Source organism: Morus notabilis, unplaced genomic scaffold (genome assembly GCF_000414095.1).
Source record: "Morus notabilis unplaced genomic scaffold, ASM41409v2 Scaffold165, whole genome shotgun sequence".
Classification (NCBI taxonomy): Eukaryota; Viridiplantae; Streptophyta; class Magnoliopsida; order Rosales; family Moraceae; genus Morus; species Morus notabilis.
In genome coordinates this window covers 218,248-242,005 of record NW_010363979.1, presented here as the reverse complement: position 1 = coordinate 242,005, position 23,758 = coordinate 218,248, and the positions used below count along the sequence as shown (strand labels likewise).

General features: G+C 36.2%; 1 protein-coding gene across 1 annotated transcript; it reads right to left on the bottom strand.

The window, feature by feature from the left end:
- Nucleotides 1-762: 762 nt before the first annotated feature.
- Nucleotides 763-21,764, bottom strand: LOC21406896 (separase). Its single transcript, XM_024170377.1, has 25 exons — nt 21,618-21,764; nt 20,242-20,370; nt 19,643-20,127; nt 18,920-19,025; nt 18,706-18,831; nt 16,719-17,012; nt 16,523-16,639; nt 16,156-16,374; nt 15,946-16,056; nt 15,630-15,776; nt 13,620-13,982; nt 13,449-13,535; nt 11,595-11,858; nt 11,369-11,492; nt 10,420-11,238; nt 6,732-6,969; nt 5,730-5,832; nt 4,576-4,773; nt 4,440-4,495; nt 4,115-4,344; nt 3,769-4,009; nt 3,091-3,496; nt 2,344-2,571; nt 1,851-1,938; nt 763-1,722 (listed from the first exon to the last, which is right to left on the bottom strand). Exons 1-25 carry the CDS (start codon nt 21,762-21,764, stop codon nt 1,211-1,213), a joined length of 5,838 nt encoding a protein of 1,945 aa, XP_024026145.1. The 3' UTR covers nt 763-1,210.
- Nucleotides 21,765-23,758: the final 1,994 nt, after the last annotated feature.

Genomic DNA, 23,758 nt, shown 5'->3' with positions numbered 1-23,758 from the left:
CAGACTAAACATCAAAGGAATTACATGACAAGATCCATCTCACTCTAAGTTTTTGGGTAAGTTGTAGAATCCTGAGAAATTATCATTGTATTTTAATAGGCGAAAGGTTCTATTTCTCAAAATACTGCAGAAAGATCAAAGCAGGGAAGCAATAAAGGAGATGCTGAAAAATGCCATTGTCAGAGCAACCAAAATGAAAGAGAAGTTAGCCAAATTCTCAGAGAGAGGCTTTGTAAAAATAATCTAATAGAAAAATTTTATTCATAAAATATCAGAGATGAAAGAAAGGGAAAGTGGGATGGACATTGGGCCCCACAAGACAGAGTTTTATTAAAAAAAGATAGATAATTTGTTGATCTGGAACTCTCAACTTCCTCGATTTTATCATCATTCTACACGTGGACCGTGAAATACATGTTCCGCTGGTCGAATCAGTCCAATAGTAGACCCGCAGTCTCAAACCCAATAAGAGTGAAGTCAACATCAATTTTTACAAAACCTACCGTTAGTTTCAAAAAGAGAGTTGTACCGGAGAAACTCTCTTTTGTTTTTATTTTGACATGATTTTGATGAAATGTAATGTTCACAAACATGCACTACAATACAATACCTTGAATGTACAATACATTTTACATATTTAAATATTCAAAAAATAAAAGAGAGAAGAAAAGTCCAATAATAACTTGTCTAAAATGATTTCCTACTAAAAAGGCATCATATTTCTTCAAAAAAAAAAAAAAAAAAAGCAACATATTTCGCGATCAGTACACATTTCTCTCTAGAAGATCAGTTAGTGTTACAATTAAACAAATGGTGTGAAGGAAACAGAAGCTTAGTAATTATGCATTCTATCATTTACAATACAACAACCACCCTTAGTACAAGTATGAAAGAAGAGGCCACAGCTTAATATAGAAATGCAAGAAATTAGACGGGCTTTCAAGGGAGCCGAAAAGAGAGGTATAAGCTCTGCAACATTTAAAAAGGTTAAGAATGGCAAGCAAATCTGTTGATATCTAATACTAAAGTACAACTCAGGTATGGTGTCAGATGGTATTTACATGTTCTAGATGTTAGTGGAGCTGGAGCGGCATGATTTTTGCAGGCACTTATTGGTTAGGAATTTAATTTTGGGTAACTAAGGTGGGAGGCTAGAAATATGAAAACCATTCCTAAGCCAGACAAGCGAAAGTTTTATTCCCACACGATGCTATAAATCCTTTTTACTCCTTATACCTGTTGGAACACCATAACACACTGGCGATGCTCCAATTAAGTAAGGTAGTATACATGCTTCACGAGCTTGACTCATGAATGATCCAATCATTGGTCTATGATCACAATCAACAACCGATTCCTTTTCACAAGCGTCGGGCAGTTTCTTCCTTTGTACTTTCTTCTTGGTATTACCTTTACGGCCTTTTAAGCTCATGGCTTCAAGTTCTGCCACTAAGCTGCATTTGGCACAATCTGTAGACGAACTGAGTCTCTCTTTAAACCAAGCGTCGAGCACGGCCTTCCCAAATCGATCAATATCCTTATCCGTGACTTCCCACAGATTGGCAACAATCACAGGAGAACCAGCTAGTAGATAGGATAATGGAGCACCATTTGGAGCATAACAGCCATTGAGTGTCAAACAACCACTACTGCAACCCATAAGGACAGTCGCAGCACAGTTTTCCAGTTTTTGAATTTCATACCTGGATATATATTGAGTCCCTGTACCACCACAAATTCTAAGCCAATTAGTGGAATTTGTGCAAAAGCAAATGTTCTCAAAATCATAGCGCCAGAGGAACTGCATAAACAGTAAATATAACAATAGTTATGGGTATAATAGATCATACCACTTCCATGCCCGAAATACAAAAAGAGATCATGACTTTTCAATGCTGCTGCCAATTCTTCAGCTGTGGGTGCTTGTCCAGCCTTCCCCTATATAGTAAATTGACAAACAAATGACTTGTGCATCTAAATTTCATTTTATTTTTTATAAGAAACAGAACATAATCAAATATGATTAAACGCACACAGCAGAGGAGAAGGAATCCTCCAATAAAATATGAGAAAACTAATTAATTAAATATGATTAAACTGCATACAAGAAAGGAAGGAATCCTCCAATAAAATAAGATAACAAAACAAAATAAAACTTCAACAGGGGATTAATGGCAATCACAATGAGGAAGGGTAAAAACTAAAAAGTACGTCTTGAGAGGGACAGAAACAGACAGCAATTAAAATTTTAAACTACAGAAGTGCAATACCATTTCAATGATGGTGCTTTTAAACCACACATTTTTTTTCCCCCTTCTTCCAACGAAAGGATATGGAAATTACCTGAAAATTTTGATCTCTAAACCAGTTCTCAAATTCAATTTGTGTGCTGCTGAGATCACCACCGGGATTCAACAAATAAAAAGCATCTAAGGGATCAATAAAGGGGAACGTTCTAGTTTGCCCTTGATTGTGGTAGCTTCTATCAAGTCTTGTCAAGATGCTCCAGACAGAAGGCATTCGATAAACCTCTTGGTTTCTTAGTATCGGTATATTTTCCCATGGAAGCATCTGCATGGTCATTAGTTGATCAGTTCGGACAATAAACCACTAAAACTGAAGTTGTATGGTGGCTTCTTGGTAAAAACTTCAGATCAGGCGTAACTGAAAATTTTGAGAATTTCTTTTTGATAGTAAACAAAAGCCTTTATGATGAAAATTAATCAATACAAGGTGACGAGGATGAGGGATCCTCAAAAGCGGAAAGTAAAACAATTTCGACTAGTAAGAAAAGTTAGAGGGATGCGTTGAGTCATTGAGATTTAGAAAATTTTGAGAATTTCATAGAACTACATTGCTAAGGAAGGATAGTAACTTAATTTTTGCATAGATACAAGAACCAAAGGTGATAAGATCATGAAAAATTAATCAGAATAGTTTGGAAAAGATGAAAAGCTATCTCAGGTCGGAAGTTTGGGCTGGTCTAGTTCAGTGTTCTATAGAGAGATCAATTAAGCAAGATCTTAACCAAGTCACTTGGGTGGATTCGATCACAAATTCATTACGAAATTTTGAAAACGAAGAACTTGCCTGTACGTCAAAGTCCAGTACTAACATTATTGGTTCTCGGGTCATACAGTCCTCGCCTTCAAGCTCATTTATTGCTTCACGTATTAGTTGCAAGGCCAAATCAGACGGTTTCTCGATGCCACTAGTGTCATTAGGTGATGGACACCACTTGTCTTTCTCACGACATTCAGTCCTACCAATATAGCAACCTTTCCTTAAGCATAGGTGTAAGACAAATTCCTCTTCTTCAAAGGCATCGTTTGGAGTCCCAAGAATAACTTTAAGAAGACTCTCATTTACATTCATTTTGCATTTTGATTTCAAAGACCGTGCCAACTTCTTATATACCGAGTCCAAGCTCTTGCAGTTAGAGCGTTCTCCGAGAAGTATGTATTTCCATGGTCCCCACCATGAATCTTCTAAGTTCCTAATGCAAAAAATAATACAATAAATTACAATTATGAAATTAGTTCTCAAGACTTAAAAGAACCAGAGTACTAGTCTTTCTTGATTCCCAACTGCCATTCGAGAAAGCGTAAGGTAAATGATCACAATTAAGCCTTTGCAGTTAGAACAGCTTGAGTACTAAAATGAGGCATGACAGACGTGCTTCGTTTAATCATAAGCTCATGCAAGCTCAGAATTGGTAAAAGGAGAAAACAAAAGAGCCATAAACTTGAGGGGAGTGATAAACCCTACCTTAGGAATTCACCAAGGCGGTAATCAAGTTTCTTTCTCAATGTCCACCATAACTTCGTACTCTCCTTTGTTTTTTCCAAAGGAAAATTTGAAGACGAGAGGTAATTTTCCTCCAAGATCAGTTTAAATTCTGGAGCCACAGCATCCACGATAGTTGAACCCCAAGGACATTGCCAATGCTTTACCAGATTTTTAGTTTCTGAACTATAAAAACCAGACATTGCAGCATCATCTGGAGCTTCTAATAAAATGTTACCATTATTCAGCAACTTAAAAGTAGAAAACTTACAATATATTTGGGTAATAAAGAAAATTTCTAGCTTCCACGCGCGTGTTAAGAAAATACCTGCTGATATGGAATCCACAGGGAGAAGGAGAACAATGGGTTGACTTTCAGAGTCCAAGCGTGACACTAGCATCCACGCACAAACATACGAATGAACATCTAGCAGCTTTTGTAATAAATAAGTATAAGGACCTCCAAGCAAACTTATACAAATTGCAGTAGTACAAGGGAAGCCCACAAAAAAATTCTCTACAAATTCTTCAAGATCTTGAATAGACTCAGGTGCAAGCCTGAAAGAATAGTATCAACAGAAACAAGAAACAAAATATGTTAGAAATAATCAGACAATTCCTACTCTTCCATCTGTCAACGTCACAGCAAAGACCTTAGTAAGTTCCTCATCTCTGCTCCTAAGCAAGTTGATCCAGTATGACATGAATCCTGATGTCAAATCCAAATTTGTTACTAAGTAGTTTATAAAGCACACATAAATGGGGATTAAGGTGATTATAAGGACATACCTCAGCATCCACAAGTTGTTGAGCTTTATATATACGGTTATGATTTGTAGAGAATTGATAATTAAGATGAGTACCAAGTGAAGCTTGGTGAAAAAATGAAGCCCAATGATTTTCAGAGAGTGCTTTGCAAGAAGACGATAAAGAACAAAGATCACCAGAGGCAGCAACTAAGAACAAAACAGCAAGTAATCTAGAAACCTATAAAAAGCCAAAGCACACAAAGGTTGTTAAGCAAAGATCAGTAACCTTTGAGAGTAGTACTAATTGAAATTCAATAACAAAAACCAAGGTAAATTAGGAACAAGTAACAGATCAATTATAAAAGTTGAGACAAAATTCTTGCTATATTTCGAGACCCCAAAAACAAGGCAACTTGAACCCATCTGATAGAGTAAAATGCTTTAATTAGGGGGAGAACACTGTATCACCAAACTCTACGATGACATCTGATATGTTAAAATGCTTCCACTTAATTTGGAGGAAAACAGAATATCTATAATTCCAAACTCTACAATGACCAATAAATACCTAAAGTTACATCATAATTAGAGCCACCATAAAATTAAGTGAGGATTATAAATTTGCACATCATTTCACCAAGAATTAGCGCTACATTACTAGTTAGAACATACTTAGACCTAGCACCAGTCCCTAAACTCAGATTGTAATGCAAAACCATGTTCTGAATTCCCTTTAAATGTTGAGTTAGAAATCTGAAAAATTAAAGTCTAGACAAAAAGAGCACCAAACTCGTTAATTTCATTTAATGCTGAAGTAACCAAGGACATATTCTGATCACATGATTCACGAGCAGTTTTAAGCTTCCATAACATTAGGCCTCATGAAGACCATCAATGGCAGAAAATCATAAGCTAATAAACAATGTCGATTAATTAAAATATGTTGAAAAAAGTGATCTTGTTAGAGTCTCACGAGTTTCATTGTGAAGTCGATAAGTCAAAGTAATCTTGTTATATATTTGATTCATGTCTGGTGAGCATAATACAAATTCCAAGCTCAAATGTTTGAACGCCATGAGTACAAACTTATTTCTTCAAAGCACCCATAATAGATATAAGATTAACACCACAGGAATACTAGAACTCTAATATAACAAAAAGAATTATCACAAAAATTGTAACGAACACAAATACCTTCTGAAAAAGTATAGGAACTTCACGGCATAATACAAAAACATGCATCAGCCAGGTCACAAGTTGTGGTAGTTGAATATGATACAAGTCACAGCAACTAACTCTATTGCATAACAACAAACCACAAAGAGCATGACAAGAAGTTAGCTATAAAAGTAATGGCCAAATAAATTATAACAGCTACTATAATTCTCATATTGGAAACATAAATACATAGATGTGGTTATGTAAAGGCACACGCGTGTAATTTACGCAGCAAAGCAATTGTGAAATTTATTACCGGGGATCCTCACTTTGACATCTATCCCTGATAATTCCAAATAATAATAAAAACAATAATTATTATAATAAACATTCTTTTAGACAAATTTAATAATAAACATTAAATAATAATATCAATAGTAATTATTATTTTTATCTTCCTTACTACTACTATTATTAATGATAAAGAACTCCTAGATGAGGTTATACAAATAAGCCATGAACCAGACAAACCCGTTCAACCAAACGTATTTCAATTGGGCAGGGTAGATTTTATTTTTCTTTAATCTTTTGGTCGGCCACTGAACCTAATTCAGATACCAGGTTAAACATGCGTTTTCTTATCTTTTTAATAACAGATCACAGCAAATAAAACTACTACCAATAAATTTGTACGAGAAACCAAAGCAAAAATACATAGTGGCTGCACTAGCCAATAGATGCCACATTTTCAAACCAAAGAAAAGGCCAACTTTACCATTTAATACTTATAAGCTATATTAATACTGAACTGAATATGGAGGAAAAACTGTAAGAAACGCGTTGTAATTCATAGTTATATGTATTGTGCAAGAAAATTTAGTTCATATCTATAACTGAACTGGTGCAACAAATTATTCTAGATAATAAGGAAATAAGAAAACAGGTTCATCCCTGCAAACTTTTTTTCTTTTTGCTGAAACCCTGCAAACTTATAAATAACAAAATAATATACAAAGTAAAACCTATTGCACATTTTACCTGTTGTCCCTAGAACGGTAGCCTTTCAAAGAAAACCAACTTATGCTGTACAGTATTTCTGCACGCTCAACACTGAAAATATCTCCTGAGATCTCCTTCCCGACTATATCAAGCAAGAGACTGAGGGAAACGTATGAGGGTGTGAGATGGAATGAATCCTGATTGGCAAGGATTAACAAACTCTGGATAAAAGTTTTATGTGCTTCATGATGTTGATCACGATTCACCAAGCAATTTCCTGAAAATGCACAAATATATATTCCTCTCAGGGTTGGGATGCCACATACACACCCAAAAAAATAAAAAAATAAAAAATGTTATAGCTGATGATTCAAAGGGCACTCTAGACAGTCTGGTTGGGAGGCTTGTGACTGCTACATAGAGGTTTTGTCCCAATTTCCCATAGTTTATTGGGGCCCTGCTATGTAAACATATTTTCCACCATGAAAATGTTCCATAGCCTGGAAAGCTATCAGTTCTCAGTTTTCACAAGTCACCTCAAAGAATAAAAATAAGAAGCAGATTAAGAGGTTAGTGTCAATTGGTTGTTCTCTAAGCAAGAGCAAACGCTCATCAATCACTTGTTTTTTTAAGTGGAGTTGTGGAATTCAGAAATAGATCTAAATACGAGTGTAGTGCTTTTAAAGATAACTTTAGCTTTATAGCAGTTTGTGGCATACTAAATACATTCTACATTGTTGTTGTTCTTGTTGCTGTGTTGTTGTTGTTGCATTTTTCCTTTGGAACAAGAAATTATTGGTCTTTAATGATGGTCATTTTTCTCTTATGATGATTTTTTTTTCCTGGAAAAGTTCCTCATATACCCTTTGTGGTTTGGCATTATCCATGAACAAAAGTCATCACAGATTTTGCTGCTTCAAGATGTTCGACTTATGCTTGTTTGGACTATATTTCCAATTAAAGAGGATTTTGTTAGTCCTTTTAGTTCTTCTTAACAATAGAAATAGTTTTGGAAGGTGAGCTTAATTGGAGTAATCATGTCTGTTCATTTTGCTTAATTGGAGTAATCATGCATGTTCATCGAGTGGCGCTATGACAGCACCGCTTGGTGTGACAACAACAAGCAAACCGAGGCTTGCCCCACCATGGCAACGTTCCACCATGGCATGGCAATGGCTTCACGGGGCATGACGAGGCTCAATTCTTAAGAACCGAGGCTACCGAGCATACCGAGGCTCCCCGACGTGCCAACGCTCGCCAAGGCATGGCCGTGGCTTCATCACATAGGCACAACAATGATCATTTTTTAGGGACAAAGCATACTGAGGCTCCCCGGCGTGCCAACGCTAGCAAAGGCATGGCAGTGGCTTCATCACGTGGGCACAACGAGAATCAATTCTTAGGGATCAAGCATACCAAGCATACCGAGCATACATGATTAATCGGAGTAATCATGTCTGTTCATCAAGTGGCGCCGTGACAATACCGCTTGACATAACAGCACCAAGCAAATCGAGGCTTGCCCCACCGTGCCAACATTCCACCATGGCATGGCCACGGCTGCACGGGGCACGACGAGCTAAATTCTTAGGGACTGAGGCTACCGAGCATATCGAGGCTCCCTGACTTTCCAACGCTTGCCAAGGCATGGCCATGGGTTCATCACGTAAGCACAACGAGGATCATTTCTTAGGGACCGAGCATACTGAGGCTCCCTGGTGTACCAACACTCGCCAAGGCATGGCAATGGCGTCATCACGTGCGCACAACGAGGATCAATTCTTAGGGATCGAGCATACCAAGCATAACGAGCATACTAAGCATACATGATTAATTGGAGTCATCATGTATGTTCATCGAGTGGCGCCGTGACAATACCGCTTGACGTGACAGCAACAAGCAAATTGAGGCTTGCCCCACCATGCCAACGTTCCACCACGGCATGGCCACCGCTTCACGGGGCACGACAAGGCTCAACTCTTAGGGACCAAGGCTACCAAGCATACCAAGGCTCCCTAACGTGCCAATGCTCGCCAACGCACGGCCGTGGCTTCATCACGTGGGCGCAACGAGGATCAATTCTTAGGGATCGAGCATACCAAGCATACATGATTAACTGGAGTAATCATGTCTGTTCATCGAGTGGCGCTGTGACAGTACCGCTTGATGTGATAGCAACAAGCAAACTGAGGCTTGCCCCACCGTGCCAACGTTCCCCCATGGCGTGGCCATGGCTTCACGGGGCACGACGAGGCTCAATTCTTAGGGACTGAGGCTACCGAGCATACCAAGGCTCCCCGACGTTCCAACGCTCGCCAAGGCATGGCTGTGACTTCATCACAGCCATGGCTTCACGGGGCACGACGAGGCTCAATTCTTAGGGACTGAGGCTGCCGAGCATACCAAGGCTCCCCGACGTTCCAACGCTCGCCAAGGCATGGCTGTGGCTTCATCACGTAGGCACAACAAGGATCAATTCTTAGGGACCGAGCATACTGAGGCTCCCCGACATGCCAACGCTCGCCAATGTATGGCAGTGGCTTCATCACGTGGGCACAACGAGGATCAATTCTTAGGGACCGAGCATACCAAGCATACCGAGGCTCCCCGTCGTATTATTGAGACTTGAGAGTTTTTGCGTTTCTATTTCTTTCTTGTCCACACTGTTTTTGGTTTTTGCTTATGAGGATCTCTCATGCTCGTCTCCTTGTATTGATTATATTTCATCAATAAAAGGTTTTGTTTATTATCAAAAAAAGAAAATAATAATAGGAAAATAATTTTGTGGAGACTTCATATGCAGTTTATCAAATTCAGATTTCACAAAGTAAGGTGCCATGTTTCTTGATGCTCGGTTTCCAACATTGAGTAAGCTTGCTACAAGCTGTTAATGTATGGAGAGAGAGTAATGTTTGCTGCAAATAAGCTCGCTGGGTGAACTTATTAATTTGTTTCTATAATGACTGTAGCTTCAATGCAGCAATCAAAAATGTAAACTAGATAGATAGAAGTTTCCAAAATACTTTGCCCTCGTGGGAAGGATAATTTTCATGAAGATAAAGCTACTACCGCTATATGCACCTTGGCTGAGTGTATTTATCCTCTTTCCTTGGTTGTTATACTCTTTATCAACCATCTACACCATACATGCCACCGTGGATAATGAAGCAACTGATTAAACCATATAACAAGCCAAAAACTGGCTCTTTTTCCTATATTTTGACTAAACACCTTCGCGTGCCACAAGAACCTAAAAGAACTTAGGGACCTCTGAAGCCATAAGTCACTTAAACAGCGCTAAAATATCAGACTAAGGTTCCTTAGTTGCTTACGATATTTCTCGTCGTCTATGCTTACAATATTTCTCGTCATTAATGAGAAAGCTACGGGGATGATAATTAGTATTAGGTAATAACTTCTCTTTTCCCTTACCACTAGACAAAACTTGAAAGGCTGAAAAGCATAACCCTTTTTCTTATAATCAATAAATTTGTAGTTTTTTGTTAGGTATTTATTTATTTTCCTTTCACAAGAAAATTAAGAGGCGTCAGCCTTAATAATTTCAACGCCTACATTTTCTTTTTCCTGCTTGTTTTAGTCCTTTTCACTATAAATAAAATTAAAGGGGGTGCGTAAACAATTTAGCTTTGATGTGTGCCTTTCTACCATGTGCTCACATTCCTGCAAGTGCAAGCAGCTAAACAATAAAATGAAGTAATACCCGTACCTAAGCTTCTGAGTAGATTTAGCAAAAGCCTCCGGCGGACAAATTCCCACTTCATATCTATAAACTTGTTGAGCCGTTGATCCTTGATAACTTCAATCTGAAGACAATGCCAACACCTCATTTTGTTGCATATGCACCTGTCCTCATACCCAAAAGCAACCTCACAACTTTTTATTTCCAACAGCATATCTCTCTGACTAAAAATGCCAGAACATTCATTCTCACCACTGCCATCATGTTTTACATTGCCAACTTCTACATCACTGGAAATGCTCCGGCTCTGAGAACATCGGCTCTTGGATCGAGTTGTTCTCAAATTGTTATTAGGAATAGAATCTTGATCCGTCAATAGAGGTTTTGATGCATTCCGAGTCTTTCTACACTTTTTAACTTCCTTATTTTCTTTTGGGCCCTTCCTGGAGGGCTTCTTTACATCCTGCTGATTTTCGTTAGTGCCAGCAAAAGCATTGCTAGCACCATGATCAACATCTTTTACATTATTCTTTTCAAGCACTATGCTCCAAGCTCGTGCTGCGTCAGTAAAACGAGCACAGGTTTCCCAATCAGAATGATTTAACTTGTCAAGAACTACTTTGTACAGAACTTCAGCACGAGATGAACTCTCTATAGATGTTCTCCCAATAGAATTATCAACAATGCTTTGGAATAAATCACCAAGATTCTGATCAACAGTTATCTCTAGCATCAGTCTGCATTTTAAGCAAGAAATTTCTGTCTCACAAGCCTCCAAGTACTGTTTGGCACTATGTAGTTCTCTTTCTGCCAAATCCCATAGTTGCTTCCTGCCGTACAATTTACCTAAAGCAGAGCAACACAAATAGAAAGTTGGGTGCTTACATCTTACATAAATGAAGTAGCGGATAACGAATTCTTTATTACAAAAAGGAATAAAAGGAAAAAAATAAAAAATAAAAATTTGCTGTCATACCCAAAACAGAAGAGAAAGAAATCATAAATAGTGGAAGGTTTTGTGAATGGGCGATACTTTTTCCCCACAGATAATAACCTTCAGCCTCAGCTCCATTACCAATTAGTTCGTAAGCGATACCAACCTACAGTTTAAATGAATGTTCAAAAATAAAAACTACAAGGTATTAGTAAAAGATAGTCTATGATTATGCATTGAATTCTAAAATTATCAGGATAAGCGAAACCTGAAGGGTGCTTTCAAGATAACATTGAAGTATAATCCATGGACTAAGATAACAGCTTTCCAAGTCCAAAGAAATAGTATCAAAGGACCAAAATTCATTAGCAACTGATCTACGGACTTGCAGATCATGAAGGCTGCAGGATAACTTCTGAACAACATCCCTAGTTTCGTTGGACTTTTCAGGCTGTTGTTCCACAGAAAACTTAAATTTCTCCTCAAACATTTTGCTACGTAACCGGTGAGCTTCTTTAGCATAAGTAAGAGCCTGGAGAGTACAAAGAACTCATCAATAAAGAGAAATATATGTTGTTTTAGTTTTCACAAGGACACATTGTCCTGTATTCTTTGTACTGATTTCAGGATCAACAAAGAATGTCTCCTTTGTTTAATAAGAAATCTTCCTTTCATTGATAATAAAATCACATACAAAGTAAAGAGGATGTGAAATCCTCAATTAAACAAAAAGAAAGACACAAATACAAAAGAAACAAAAGGAAATACAGAAACAATCAGAACATCAGGAAAAAAAAAAAATTACCGGTCTCAACTTAAGATCAAGCATTTGAAAATATTTTTGAAGTAACATAGAATTGCAAAATAAAAATTTGATACACGTTGCCTTTAACATACACCCATTTGAAATAAGTCTTTCACTCAAATAAAAAAATACCCACCCTTATTTTGAAGCAAGAACCTATGAGAAGAAGCTCTTGCATATCAACTTGGTTACACAACTAGGGGGCAAGTTTTGGACATTCCTAGCATAGGATTTAAAAAGAGAACAAATAGCTGGAAAAAAGGAAAAAAAAAAAAGGGGGGGGACTAAAGAACTTAGGAATTTGAACAGTGGGGCGAACCATGATAGAAAGAGGAAAAATATTGAGGGGCAAAGCAATTTAAAATGAAGATTTTGTCTTGGAATGTAAGGGGAGTGAGGGTAGAAAGGAAAAAGGGGGTGATCAAAGAGACTTCGAGTAACATTAGACAGGATATAGCTTTTTTAGTTTTTACAAGAACCAAAAGAGTGGCCTGATGAAATGTTAGTGCGTAGTTTGTCAAGAGCCAGATTTCAAAGTGGCATAGCTCTTCCTTCTATGGGAAGATCGGGGGGATTATCATCATTTGGGATTCTAGAAACATTTGGGTGAGTAAAAATCTTCTTGGGCAGTTTGCCATTTTAATTAAAATAGAAAATGGGGTTTCTAAGATGGTGGTTGTCGGGGCTGTATGGTCCAAACTTGTACAGAGAGAAAACAGGTTTTGGGAGAGAGTTGGTGGGCGTTTCTTTTTTTTTGGGGGGGAGAGTCAGCAGGTGTTTCCTAGTATTTGCGAGTCAGAATACCATAGCCTACTATCCAAAATGGATTGCCTAGGTGAGAAAGAGTCCAAGATTTACAAGGCATGATGTTTCTGATCGCTCAGTGCATAGAGAGAGAGAGAAAAGGAGAGAGATATGAAGAATACCAAAAAGACGAGCATACTCAGATGACACTAATGTTCTTCATAATACAAAAAAAATATAAAAAAAGGCTACTATTGGTCTCAACTTTTTTTTTTTTTTATAAGAAATGAGAGACTATTATTAAAAATGCAAAAAAGGAACAGTACAAAAGAGACGAGAAGCCCCTCCGAGCACAACAAAACAAAAGAAGATCTAACAACACAAAACTAATGTAGGATTAAATCCCAACCCCTAAGTCTGAAAAGGAAAAAGCGTTAAATCCTTTAACTTGATACAGCCACAACGCCACACAAAATTTAACTGTCCCATACTATTGGTCTCAACTCAAGATGAGGTATTTGAAAACAAATCTTGAGGTAACGTGGAATTGAAATATAGGTCTAATGCACATACCTCTGTTATACGTCCATTTGAAATGAGTCTTTCACTCAAATCAGAAAAAAGATATCCAGCTACAAAAGCAGAACTGGATGCAGGATCCTATAAAACAATAACATGAAGTATATGTTAGGACGTGTTTAACAAGAGATAGGAAATTGTGATCGGAACTTGAAAGGACCTTACATTTGAGATGAGTTCATAAGCTGCATCTTTCACTTCATCCACAGTAATATCTGTTCGAAAACAGCTTCCAAAATTGAATGAATCTCGGGGAATGCTCGCAAATAGAAATGAGAAATTGTGTTCCAAGCCAACCAGTAACGGTTGGGATCCTTTCAAACAACTTATCCAAAAATCAATAGATTGTCCATCACAGTGGTCTGCTAAGCTCATCAAGAATGCCTCATTAACAGGTGAAGCGCAAAGGGCATGTCTAAGCCTCCTACATTCCCACAGTACAGCCAAGAGCTTCTCTAATGGGACATTCTTCCATTGAAACAATCTAAACATAATCCTATATATATCATAGTGAAAGTCCATGCAACCCTAAAAAAAAAAGTCAAAAAGCAAAGTGATGTCATCAATACACGTTGAGATCATGCCAAGCATCTATAATGTAAAGTTCTATTTTCCTGAAACTACAGCAGGCAGCAAGATAAAGGAACAAACCTTCAAGGAGACCAAATCAATAATATTATACATTAGAATTATCATATTTTCAAACACTTTAAAGCACTCATCTTCAGCAGCGAAAGAATCTGGAGTAGTAATTCTCAACCACAGCTTTAGTGCCATTCTGATATCTTGAAAGACTTGCTGCTTGTAAGAAAAAACAAAGAAAGTACTTAGTATGGGGAAAATCCACATTCCCAGTCTGTCATAAAGAATATCAAATAACCATCTAATCTCAGAGCAAAAAAATAAAAGAAAATAAAATTAAAAAAAAAAAACTTAAATATCGAGATTGATTTTCTCGCATCAACACCTTTGAACTTGGTTCAGTTTCCTGAGTGCAGAACGCACGTATGCAATATGCCACAGCTAATTGATGACATGGTTGAATCCCAAAGCTACATGGATCACCAGACATAGCCTTCTGCTTCAGCAACTAATTCATGTCAGCAAGAGATCCAACTCCAGGAAGATCAAACGACTATAAAGGTTTAATCACTGAAGAAATGGCTAATTTACTTACAAGTGAAGATATTGCATCTGACAAGCATTGAATACAGTCCTTTAAACAGTGCCCATATGATCTCAATGCCCTTCCCTTTCTCACTAAAATTCTTGATCTCTGTAACCAACTCTCTGGTGTTACATACACATCTTCCAAGAGGTAGCCTATAATTTGCATTTGCATTTTCTGATAGAACTCTGGATGCAGAGCATTCACTTCTTCGTATGCAAGAAGTTCCTGATATCCAAGAGAAGGTAAAATAGATATCTGTGACTTATTAGTTAAGTCAAAACAATGAGATCCTCATCTAATTGAATACGATTTTCTGAAAAAGGACAAAAATCTGTTTCAATGGAACTACAAGCAAAAAACAAAAAGCCCTAACCTGCTCTAAGATTATCCCGACAGTTCTCTTCGACACCTTTTCAGAAGATGACAAAACACTGTACAAGGTTGAAACAGTATCCTGAACATCCACATTCTTATGACTTGTGCATCCAATCTGGAAGATATAAATACCAATAAGTTAACAGCTATAATCATTAGGAAATCAAAACTCTAAGGAAGCTTTCAGATGCTACCTTCACCCACTGCTTCACCAAAGATATGGGACCAGGCAGCTTGCCAAACAGATTTGCAGCAACGGACCAATTTTCCAGGCTCTCGACAATTATCCTTTTCACCTTATGAGTGTCACATTGATGGAGAACATTCAAAAGAAAAGCATTTCTTGTGCATGACTCATTAACAAAATTTACAATAGCATCTTCTGAGACATCATCACTAGACTCATCTTCTTTGTGCAAAAACATATTGCAAAGACGTAGAACACAAGTCCATGACGCTCTACATGATAACGTCAACGCCTCTAATGCCTGCAGAGATAGATGTCACGTTCTTGTAAGATAATGTATGTTTTTATATAATATATATATATATATATATATGCCAAGCATCTATAATGTAAAGTTCTATTTTCCTGAAACTACAGCAGGCAGCAAGATAAAGGAACAAACCTTCAAGGAGACCAAATCAATAATATTATACATTAGAATTATCATATTTTCAAACACTTTAAAGCACTCATCTTCAGCAGCGAAAGAATCTGGAGTAGTAATTCTCAACCACAGCTTTAGTGCCATTCTGATATCTTGAAAGACTTGCTGCTTGTAAGAAAAAACAAAGAAAGTACTTAGTATGGGGAAAATCCACATTCCCAGTCTGTCATAAAGAATATCAAATAACCATCTAATCTCAGAGCAAAAAAATAAAAGAAAATAAAATTAAAAAAAAAAAACTTAAATATCGAGATTGATTTTCTCGCATCAACACCTTTGAACTTGGTTCAGTTTCCTGAGTGCAGAACGCACGTATGCAATATGCCACAGCTAATTGATGACATGGTTGAATCCCAAAGCTACATGGATCACCAGACATAGCCTTCTGCTTCAGCAACTAATTCATGTCAGCAAGAGATCCAACTCCAGGAAGATCAAACGACTATAAAGGTTTAATCACTGAAGAAATGGCTAATTTACTTACAAGTGAAGATATTGCATCTGACAAGCATTGAATACAGTCCTTTAAACAGTGCCCATATGATCTCAATGCCCTTCCCTTTCTCACTAAAATTCTTGATCTCTGTAACCAACTCTCTGGTGTTACATACACATCTTCCAAGAGGTAGCCTATAATTTGCATTTGCATTTTCTGATAGAACTCTGGATGCAGAGCATTCACTTCTTCGTATGCAAGAAGTTCCTGATATCCAAGAGAAGGTAAAATAGATATCTGTGACTTATTAGTTAAGTCAAAACAATGAGATCCTCATCTAATTGAATACGATTTTCTGAAAAAGGACAAAAATCTGTTTCAATGGAACTACAAGCAAAAAACAAAAAGCCCTAACCTGCTCTAAGATTATCCCGACAGTTCTCTTCGACACCTTTTCAGAAGATGACAAAACACTGTACAAGGTTGAAACAGTATCCTGAACATCCACATTCTTATGACTTGTGCATCCAATCTGGAAGATATAAATACCAATAAGTTAACAGCTATAATCATTAGGAAATCAAAACTCTAAGGAAGCTTTCAGATGCTACCTTCACCCACTGCTTCACCAAAGATATGGGACCAGGCAGCTTGCCAAACAGATTTGCAGCAACGGACCAATTTTCCAGGCTCTCGACAATTATCCTTTTCACCTTATGAGTGTCACATTGATGGAGAACATTCAAAAGAAAAGCATTTCTTGTGCATGACTCATTAACAAAATTTACAATAGCATCTTCTGAGACATCATCACTAGACTCATCTTCTTTGTGCAAAAACATATTGCAAAGACGTAGAACACAAGTCCATGACGCTCTACATGATAACGTCAACGCCTCTAATGCCTGCAGAGATAGATGTCACGTTCTTGTAAGATAATGTATGTTTTTATATAATATATATATATATATATATAAGAAACGAGAGAATTTTATTTAAAAAAAAAAAAAAAAAGAGTACAGCAGGGGATAAGGAGTCCACCAAACTCAACAAAAAAACAAAAACAACTAAAAGCACAAAATCAATAGATTTAAGATAATGTACGTTGAATGCCAAATGATTTACAGCAAGATTAGAGAATTTTATTTAAAAAAAAAAAAAAAAAAGAGTACAGCAGGGGATAAGGAGTCCACCAAACTCAACAAAAAAACAAAAACAACTAAAAGCACAAAATCAATAGATTTAAGATAATGTACGTTGAATGCCAAATGATTTACAGCAAGATTTCTTTTGTTCAAGCAATGTCAAAATAAAGGAAGGAACAATGTATAAAGACACAACACAAACACACACACACATATATAAATTTAAAATAAATAATGTATAAAGACACAACACAAACACACACACACATATATAAATTTAAAAAAAAAAAAAAAAAAAGGATTGGGCTTTTTTTGCGTGTTTCTTGATATTTTTATGATATGTAGAACTTTATTTATTAAAGAAATTAATTTGGAGGCTTTATTCAAAAGGGTATAAAGGACATTTGAAGTCGTAAAAAAAGGCACAGGGTATCAGAGCTTTTTTTTTTTTTTTTTTTTTGAAGTATGAGGTGCTTATTTGGTATCTAAACACAGAGTACCAATACACTAATTCGATAAAACGCATGGTTTCAGGATGTAACTTTCCACTGATAAAATGAAGGAAAATTTAAAAACCTAAATCAAAAGGCACCAATCCCCAATCAAATCTAACATATTGAAATTGCAAATATCTTTATCCTCAGACAATCACATAGCAATCCAAAACTTCACTTGCTCCCAAAGTTTGCTTTCTAAACAAGCAAACTTCAAAACGCCTATTTCATCCGAACAATATTGGGCAACACGGGCCCAGAAAAGCAATTAAAACCGCAAACTCTAATCCTAAATCTACCTATTCTTTGATCTTTGTAACAAATAAAAACCGCAAACTTTTTTCTTTATATTTTTCCTCAAACAATTCAAACTTTTTTATTGAGGTGTGATATTAAAAATATTAATTTCAGTTTTATTTTTAGACTATTTAATTTTTATGTCCTTTTATAACTTTATCCATAAAAGTATTACGTTTGTTTTCAGATATACTTGAGATCATACAATATACTATTTGTGTTGGGTTTTGGTGTTAAAAAAATTATGGATGTTGACCCTACTATAAGTAATATAAAGACAAAACTACAGAAAATTGACCTAAGATGACAATACAATTTTTATAAATTTACAATACATGCTAATACAGATATTTAAAAAATTGAGAAACAAACTTTAAAAATTATGGAATCTAATACATGATCAGAGCTATAATTTTTGACATTTTTTCACTAACATAGAAGATGTAACTTTATGAAGACAATCGTACATAAAGAAATCTTTAAGGACTACAAAAACAGCACTTAAAAAGATAAGTGAATAAAAAAATAATAATAAGTAGAAAAATACTAGGATTTAATAATGCTGAAAGTATTCTGACCATTAAGGACCTTTAAGCCAAATAATCTAATTCTTGCAAAATCCAAATCATAAAAATAAAATGTATCATCCAATGTAAAGATACCTCTTCAAGTTGCTTATTCCTATAGAGAATTACTCCAATATTGTATAGAGAGGTAAAAAGATGTTTTAGCTCGTAAGGTTGAATCCATTCACTGGAAATGACATCGTTAAGTATATCCCTGCACTTCTGAAATAAGAAAGGAAGAAAACTAGTCAAACAAATAATATTTTCAAGTCATAAAAAGTTTGAAACATGCATCATCTAGTGTGTCAACCTTCATATTAAGCTTTGTTCTGATGGAGACAATAAACAGCGCTACAGCTATACCTAAAATGCTGTCATCAAATCCATCTTTCTCCCCTTCATAATAAGATTTGAACCTAGAGAAGAACATAATCCAGTGTTATCATAAAATATCTTGAAAGGCAAAAGGCTGAGAAATATATGAACCTTTGTTTCTTTTTTTTTCTTTTCCTTTTTTTTGGTGACTTCCAAATGTTGGACCCAATATCAATGAAATAAATCTGCACCAAACTAATCCTGACAGAAAGGTTCTTCTCCTTCAAGTTCTTTTTTTAAACACACACACACATTTTTTTAAACACACACACACACACATGCCCAACGCTTAATGGTAGAAAGATAAGAAGAATAACAAAAAGTTGTAAGTAGAATGTCATGTAAAGAAAAGTCATCTGCAAAAGCCAAATATGTATTCGAGAGCCAGGTCCAACTGTACCTTTGGCCACTGATACCCCCATACTGAAAATATGATTAATGATTTCAAAAGCACAACTGATTTTTTGCATGGCAAAAGCTAACAGAGTTAAATGTTATAAAACAGAAGATCAAGCTCTTTTGATGAGTATGCATCTGAATGTTTAAAGTTATAACAATCTAATTAATAGCCAATTCATCTTAGGAATAGCAGAGAATACCAAGCCTTGGGCGCAAGTCAAAGAAACTAGTGCACTGGTGAGTTTAACTCTCGGATTACCTCTTATAGAACAAAAAAACATCACAAAACTGATAAAAAGCCTCCTGTACATCAGATAGTCTGCTAGACACAGCTACAGCCTCACTTTCTGTGATTATTTGTTTCTTTTCGGAATTTACTGATTCAGCTAGTGGCAGGCATGTGAACTTCAATGCAGCTATGTAAGACAGAATATAAGCCTTTCCATCCTTATGTGTCCAGCCCATAGAGGCGTCATTGTGAGAAATACATGGCAAACATTTTCGACAAACAAAATCCTTATGACCAACACTGGATGATGCACAGTTTCGTTTGCACCCAATGTGAAAGTGACTTCGTAAAGAACAGACTAATGCAGATAAATTCTGCATAACATCCCCTGCACATAAAGTTCTTACTACACCTCCAGACGATGAAAGATCATTAAACTTGAACTTTGACTTGCAATTAATCAAGAGCAACCCTGTCGCATAAAGCCTCAGAATCAAATGAAAACACGTCTCAACCTGAAAATAAAGTTCACAATAATTTCAACAGTCAAGTCGTGACATTCCAATTGCAAATATCACCAAAAATTTTAGCATACATAAGCAACAAAACAAATGGCATAAACAAGATACCTTATCTTCTGCTATTTTATTTAGATAGGCTCCAATGCTACTGCAACAATTTGGGCCTATTGCTTGACATTTATTGGCACAATAGGCAACCAGTTCAACAAATTCTGTTCCATTATTTTCGAGTTCAACCTGCCAAACTGAGAGTTTGTAAAATATGCTATGGTTCTATAGAGAATAACTTTAGCTTCTACTCTGAATGTCCAGAATATAGACTTCAAGACTGACAACAACATCAGCAAGAGAACAAAAAGCAGAATGAAAGGTCCATTGGTCCAAGACTAATTTCATTATTCAAAAAACTTGAAAAGATTTCACTGTTGTCAGAACACTACAACAAGGAAAACTAATGCAGTAGAACAGATATAATTTGAATAATGCACAAAAGAATAAAATTAAGAGAAAAACTTAAGAGAAAAGACATAAAAAGGTAAGTTTAAATACACATAGTATCTAACGAAAGTCATAGCAAACAGTAAAATTTTTTGGTTCTCCGATAAATAATGATATTAAGAAGATACAAAGAGCCAAGAGAGTAGTCATGTTCTTAATATGTGCTTTTATGCATTATGCAATGACTATTATGACTTCATATATTAAGCAAGGTAACGCAAGTCGAACAGTTCAATCACTTCCAATGATTTACAGAATTTAAAACTTTTTTTAAAGAGAATTTAACTGTTGTGGAAACTTCTCAGCTTATTAATTAAGATAATTATTAAATAACTTTTGTTTAATCTACTGAAGATATTTCCAAATAAATTTTATATAGTTTTACTAAAGCTAAGATAATTAAAAAAGTACCTCGTTGAAAATAATATACCTCTAATTAATTTCATAACATCTTATAATTATAGAATTGAACAATAATAAAATAATTTGTTTTTAGTTATTGTAAGAATTAGGCAAGGAGAAGAATAATCTTTATTCTTTCTGTCTTATTTCAGAGAAAACATATAGGAATTATATAGGCCAAAGGAGACCGAATCTCTTCCCTAAACTAAGGAACAAAATATGTAAATAAGAAAACAGAAAAAGTCAACTATTCTCTAATATTTTCTTTCCTAATATCCAGTGTACAGCTAACCATACCCAAATTACACTCATTCCTTATTCTAATCCCTAATTTACCGACACTCTCCCTCAAGATAGTGCATAGATATTGATCATGCCCAACTTGCTTACAAATGAGTCAAAAAACTGTCTATGTAGCCCTTTGGTGAAGATGTCTGCTATTTGTTGAGTGGAAGGTAAGAAAGGCACACAGATGACTCCATCTTCAAGTTTCTCCTTTATGAAGTGCCTGTCAATTTCTACATGCTTCATTCTATCATGTTGGACTAGGTTATTAGCAATGCTGATAGCCGCCTTGTTATCACAGATAGTTTCATGGGAAGTTCTACTGGTTTACAAAGTTCTTCCAGTATCCTTTTTAGCCAAAGTATCTCGTAAATCCCTTGAGCCATTGCCCTATATTCTGCTTCTGCACTATTCTTAGCCACCGCACTTTGTTTTTTGCTCTCCATGTTACCAAATTTCCCCACAGAAAGGTACAATATCCAGAGGTGGATCTTCTATCTGTCACAGAACATGCCCATTCTGCATCAGTATACACTTCAATTCTTCGTTGGTCACTCTTCTTGAAGAATAATCCTTTTCCTAGAGTTCCTTTTAAATATCTTAAAATCCTGTAAATTGCTTCCAAGTTTTCTTCATAAGGAGCATGCATAAACTAGCTCACCACGCTAACAGCAAAAGAGATGTCTGGTCGAGTGTGGGATAAATAGATTAATTTTCCCACTAGACATTGATATCGACCAATATCAACAGGAACTCCTTCCTTAACCTCTCCAAGCTTTGGATTAGGTTCCATCGGAGTGTCTGAGCGTTTACATCCACTCATCCCAGTTTCTTCCAAAAGATCTAGAATATACTTCCTTTGGGAAATCACAATTCTCTTTTTTGACCTAGCAATTTCCATTCCAAGAAAGTATTTGAGGAAACCTAGATCTTTAATCTCAAATTCAGCCGAGAGACTTTTCTTCAATTTATCCATTTCTTCAATGTCATCACCAATGAGAATGATATCATCCACATAAACAATCAAGACTGCAATTTTACCTCCTGCAGAGATCTTCATGAATAATAGTGTATGGTCAGACTGCCCTTGTAGGAAACTTGAGACTTTACAAACCTTGTAAACCTGTCGAACCAGGCCCTTGGAGACTGTTTAAGTCCATATAAAGACTTCTATAACTTGCAAATCTTTTTTCCGAAACTTTCACTGAATCCTGGGGGAGCCTCCATGTACACTTCTTCTCCTAAATCTCCATTTAGAAATGCATTCTTGACATCCAGTTGATATAAAGGCCAATCCAGATTAACTACAACAGAAAGTAACACTCTCACAGTATTCAACTTAGCAACTGGTGAAAACGTTTCTGAATAATCAATGCCATAGGTTTGTGTAAACCCCTTTGCAACTAGCCGAACTTTGTATCTTTCTAGAGATCCATCAAAATTGTATTTCACAGTGAACACCCACTTACACCCAACTAGTGTTTTCCCTTTTGGAAGGTCAACCTTTTCCCAAGTCCTATTCTTCTCAAGAGCCCTCATCTCCTCTAGGACTGCCTCCTTCCACTCAGGAACTTCTAGAGCATCCTGTATATTCTTTGGAATGACAACACAAGACAATTTTGAGGTAAATGCACGAAATGATGGAGACAGACTCTCATAGGATAAAAAGGTATACAACGGGTGTTTTGTTCATGTCCTAGTGCCTTTTCCTAAGAGCAATGGGAAGATTTAAATTTTCATCTGACTCTGGAACAGAAATTTGTTCAAAAGACTTTGACTCAGTAGGAACAGGACTAGACTCATCTGACTGGACCTCAACCTCTGGATTTGTCCTCAGGTTGGATTCTTGGCTATGCTGCAAGTTGTCGACCTTTCTCTGTTGTCCTAAATACTTCCTTGAATAGAATTTCCCTTTATAGCGATGTCCACCTTGCCTCGCACACATCTTACTTCCTTCTTGAGTTTGATTCTGTAATCGCACAAAAGGTTGATCCGAATTTTCATTATTTGAGACGTCTCCCTTTTCAATGTTTACCATGATTTCAAATTCCTTGTTAATGGTTTCGGATTCATCTGTTTCAATTTTCTTAGGTAAAAAATCTTCCAATAACCAATTAAAAGTTGAATCTTCACTAGATGTCTCCCCCTGAAGATGAGGTGCCATAAAGAAAGGTTTATTTTCAAAGAAGGTTACATCCATGGATATAAAAAAAATTTTGGATGTTGGATCAAAACACTTGTAACCTTTTTGATTTGAAGGATAATCAACAAACACATTTTCTTGCCCTGGGATCAAGTTTTCCTCTATTGATATCATGAATGTGAACAAATGCAGTGCAACCAAATACTTTAAGGGGAAGATCATATGAAAGCCGAGAGGAAGGAAAGCATTTCTGAAAGCAATTCAAAGGGGTTTGAAATTTCAAAACTTTTGAAGGCA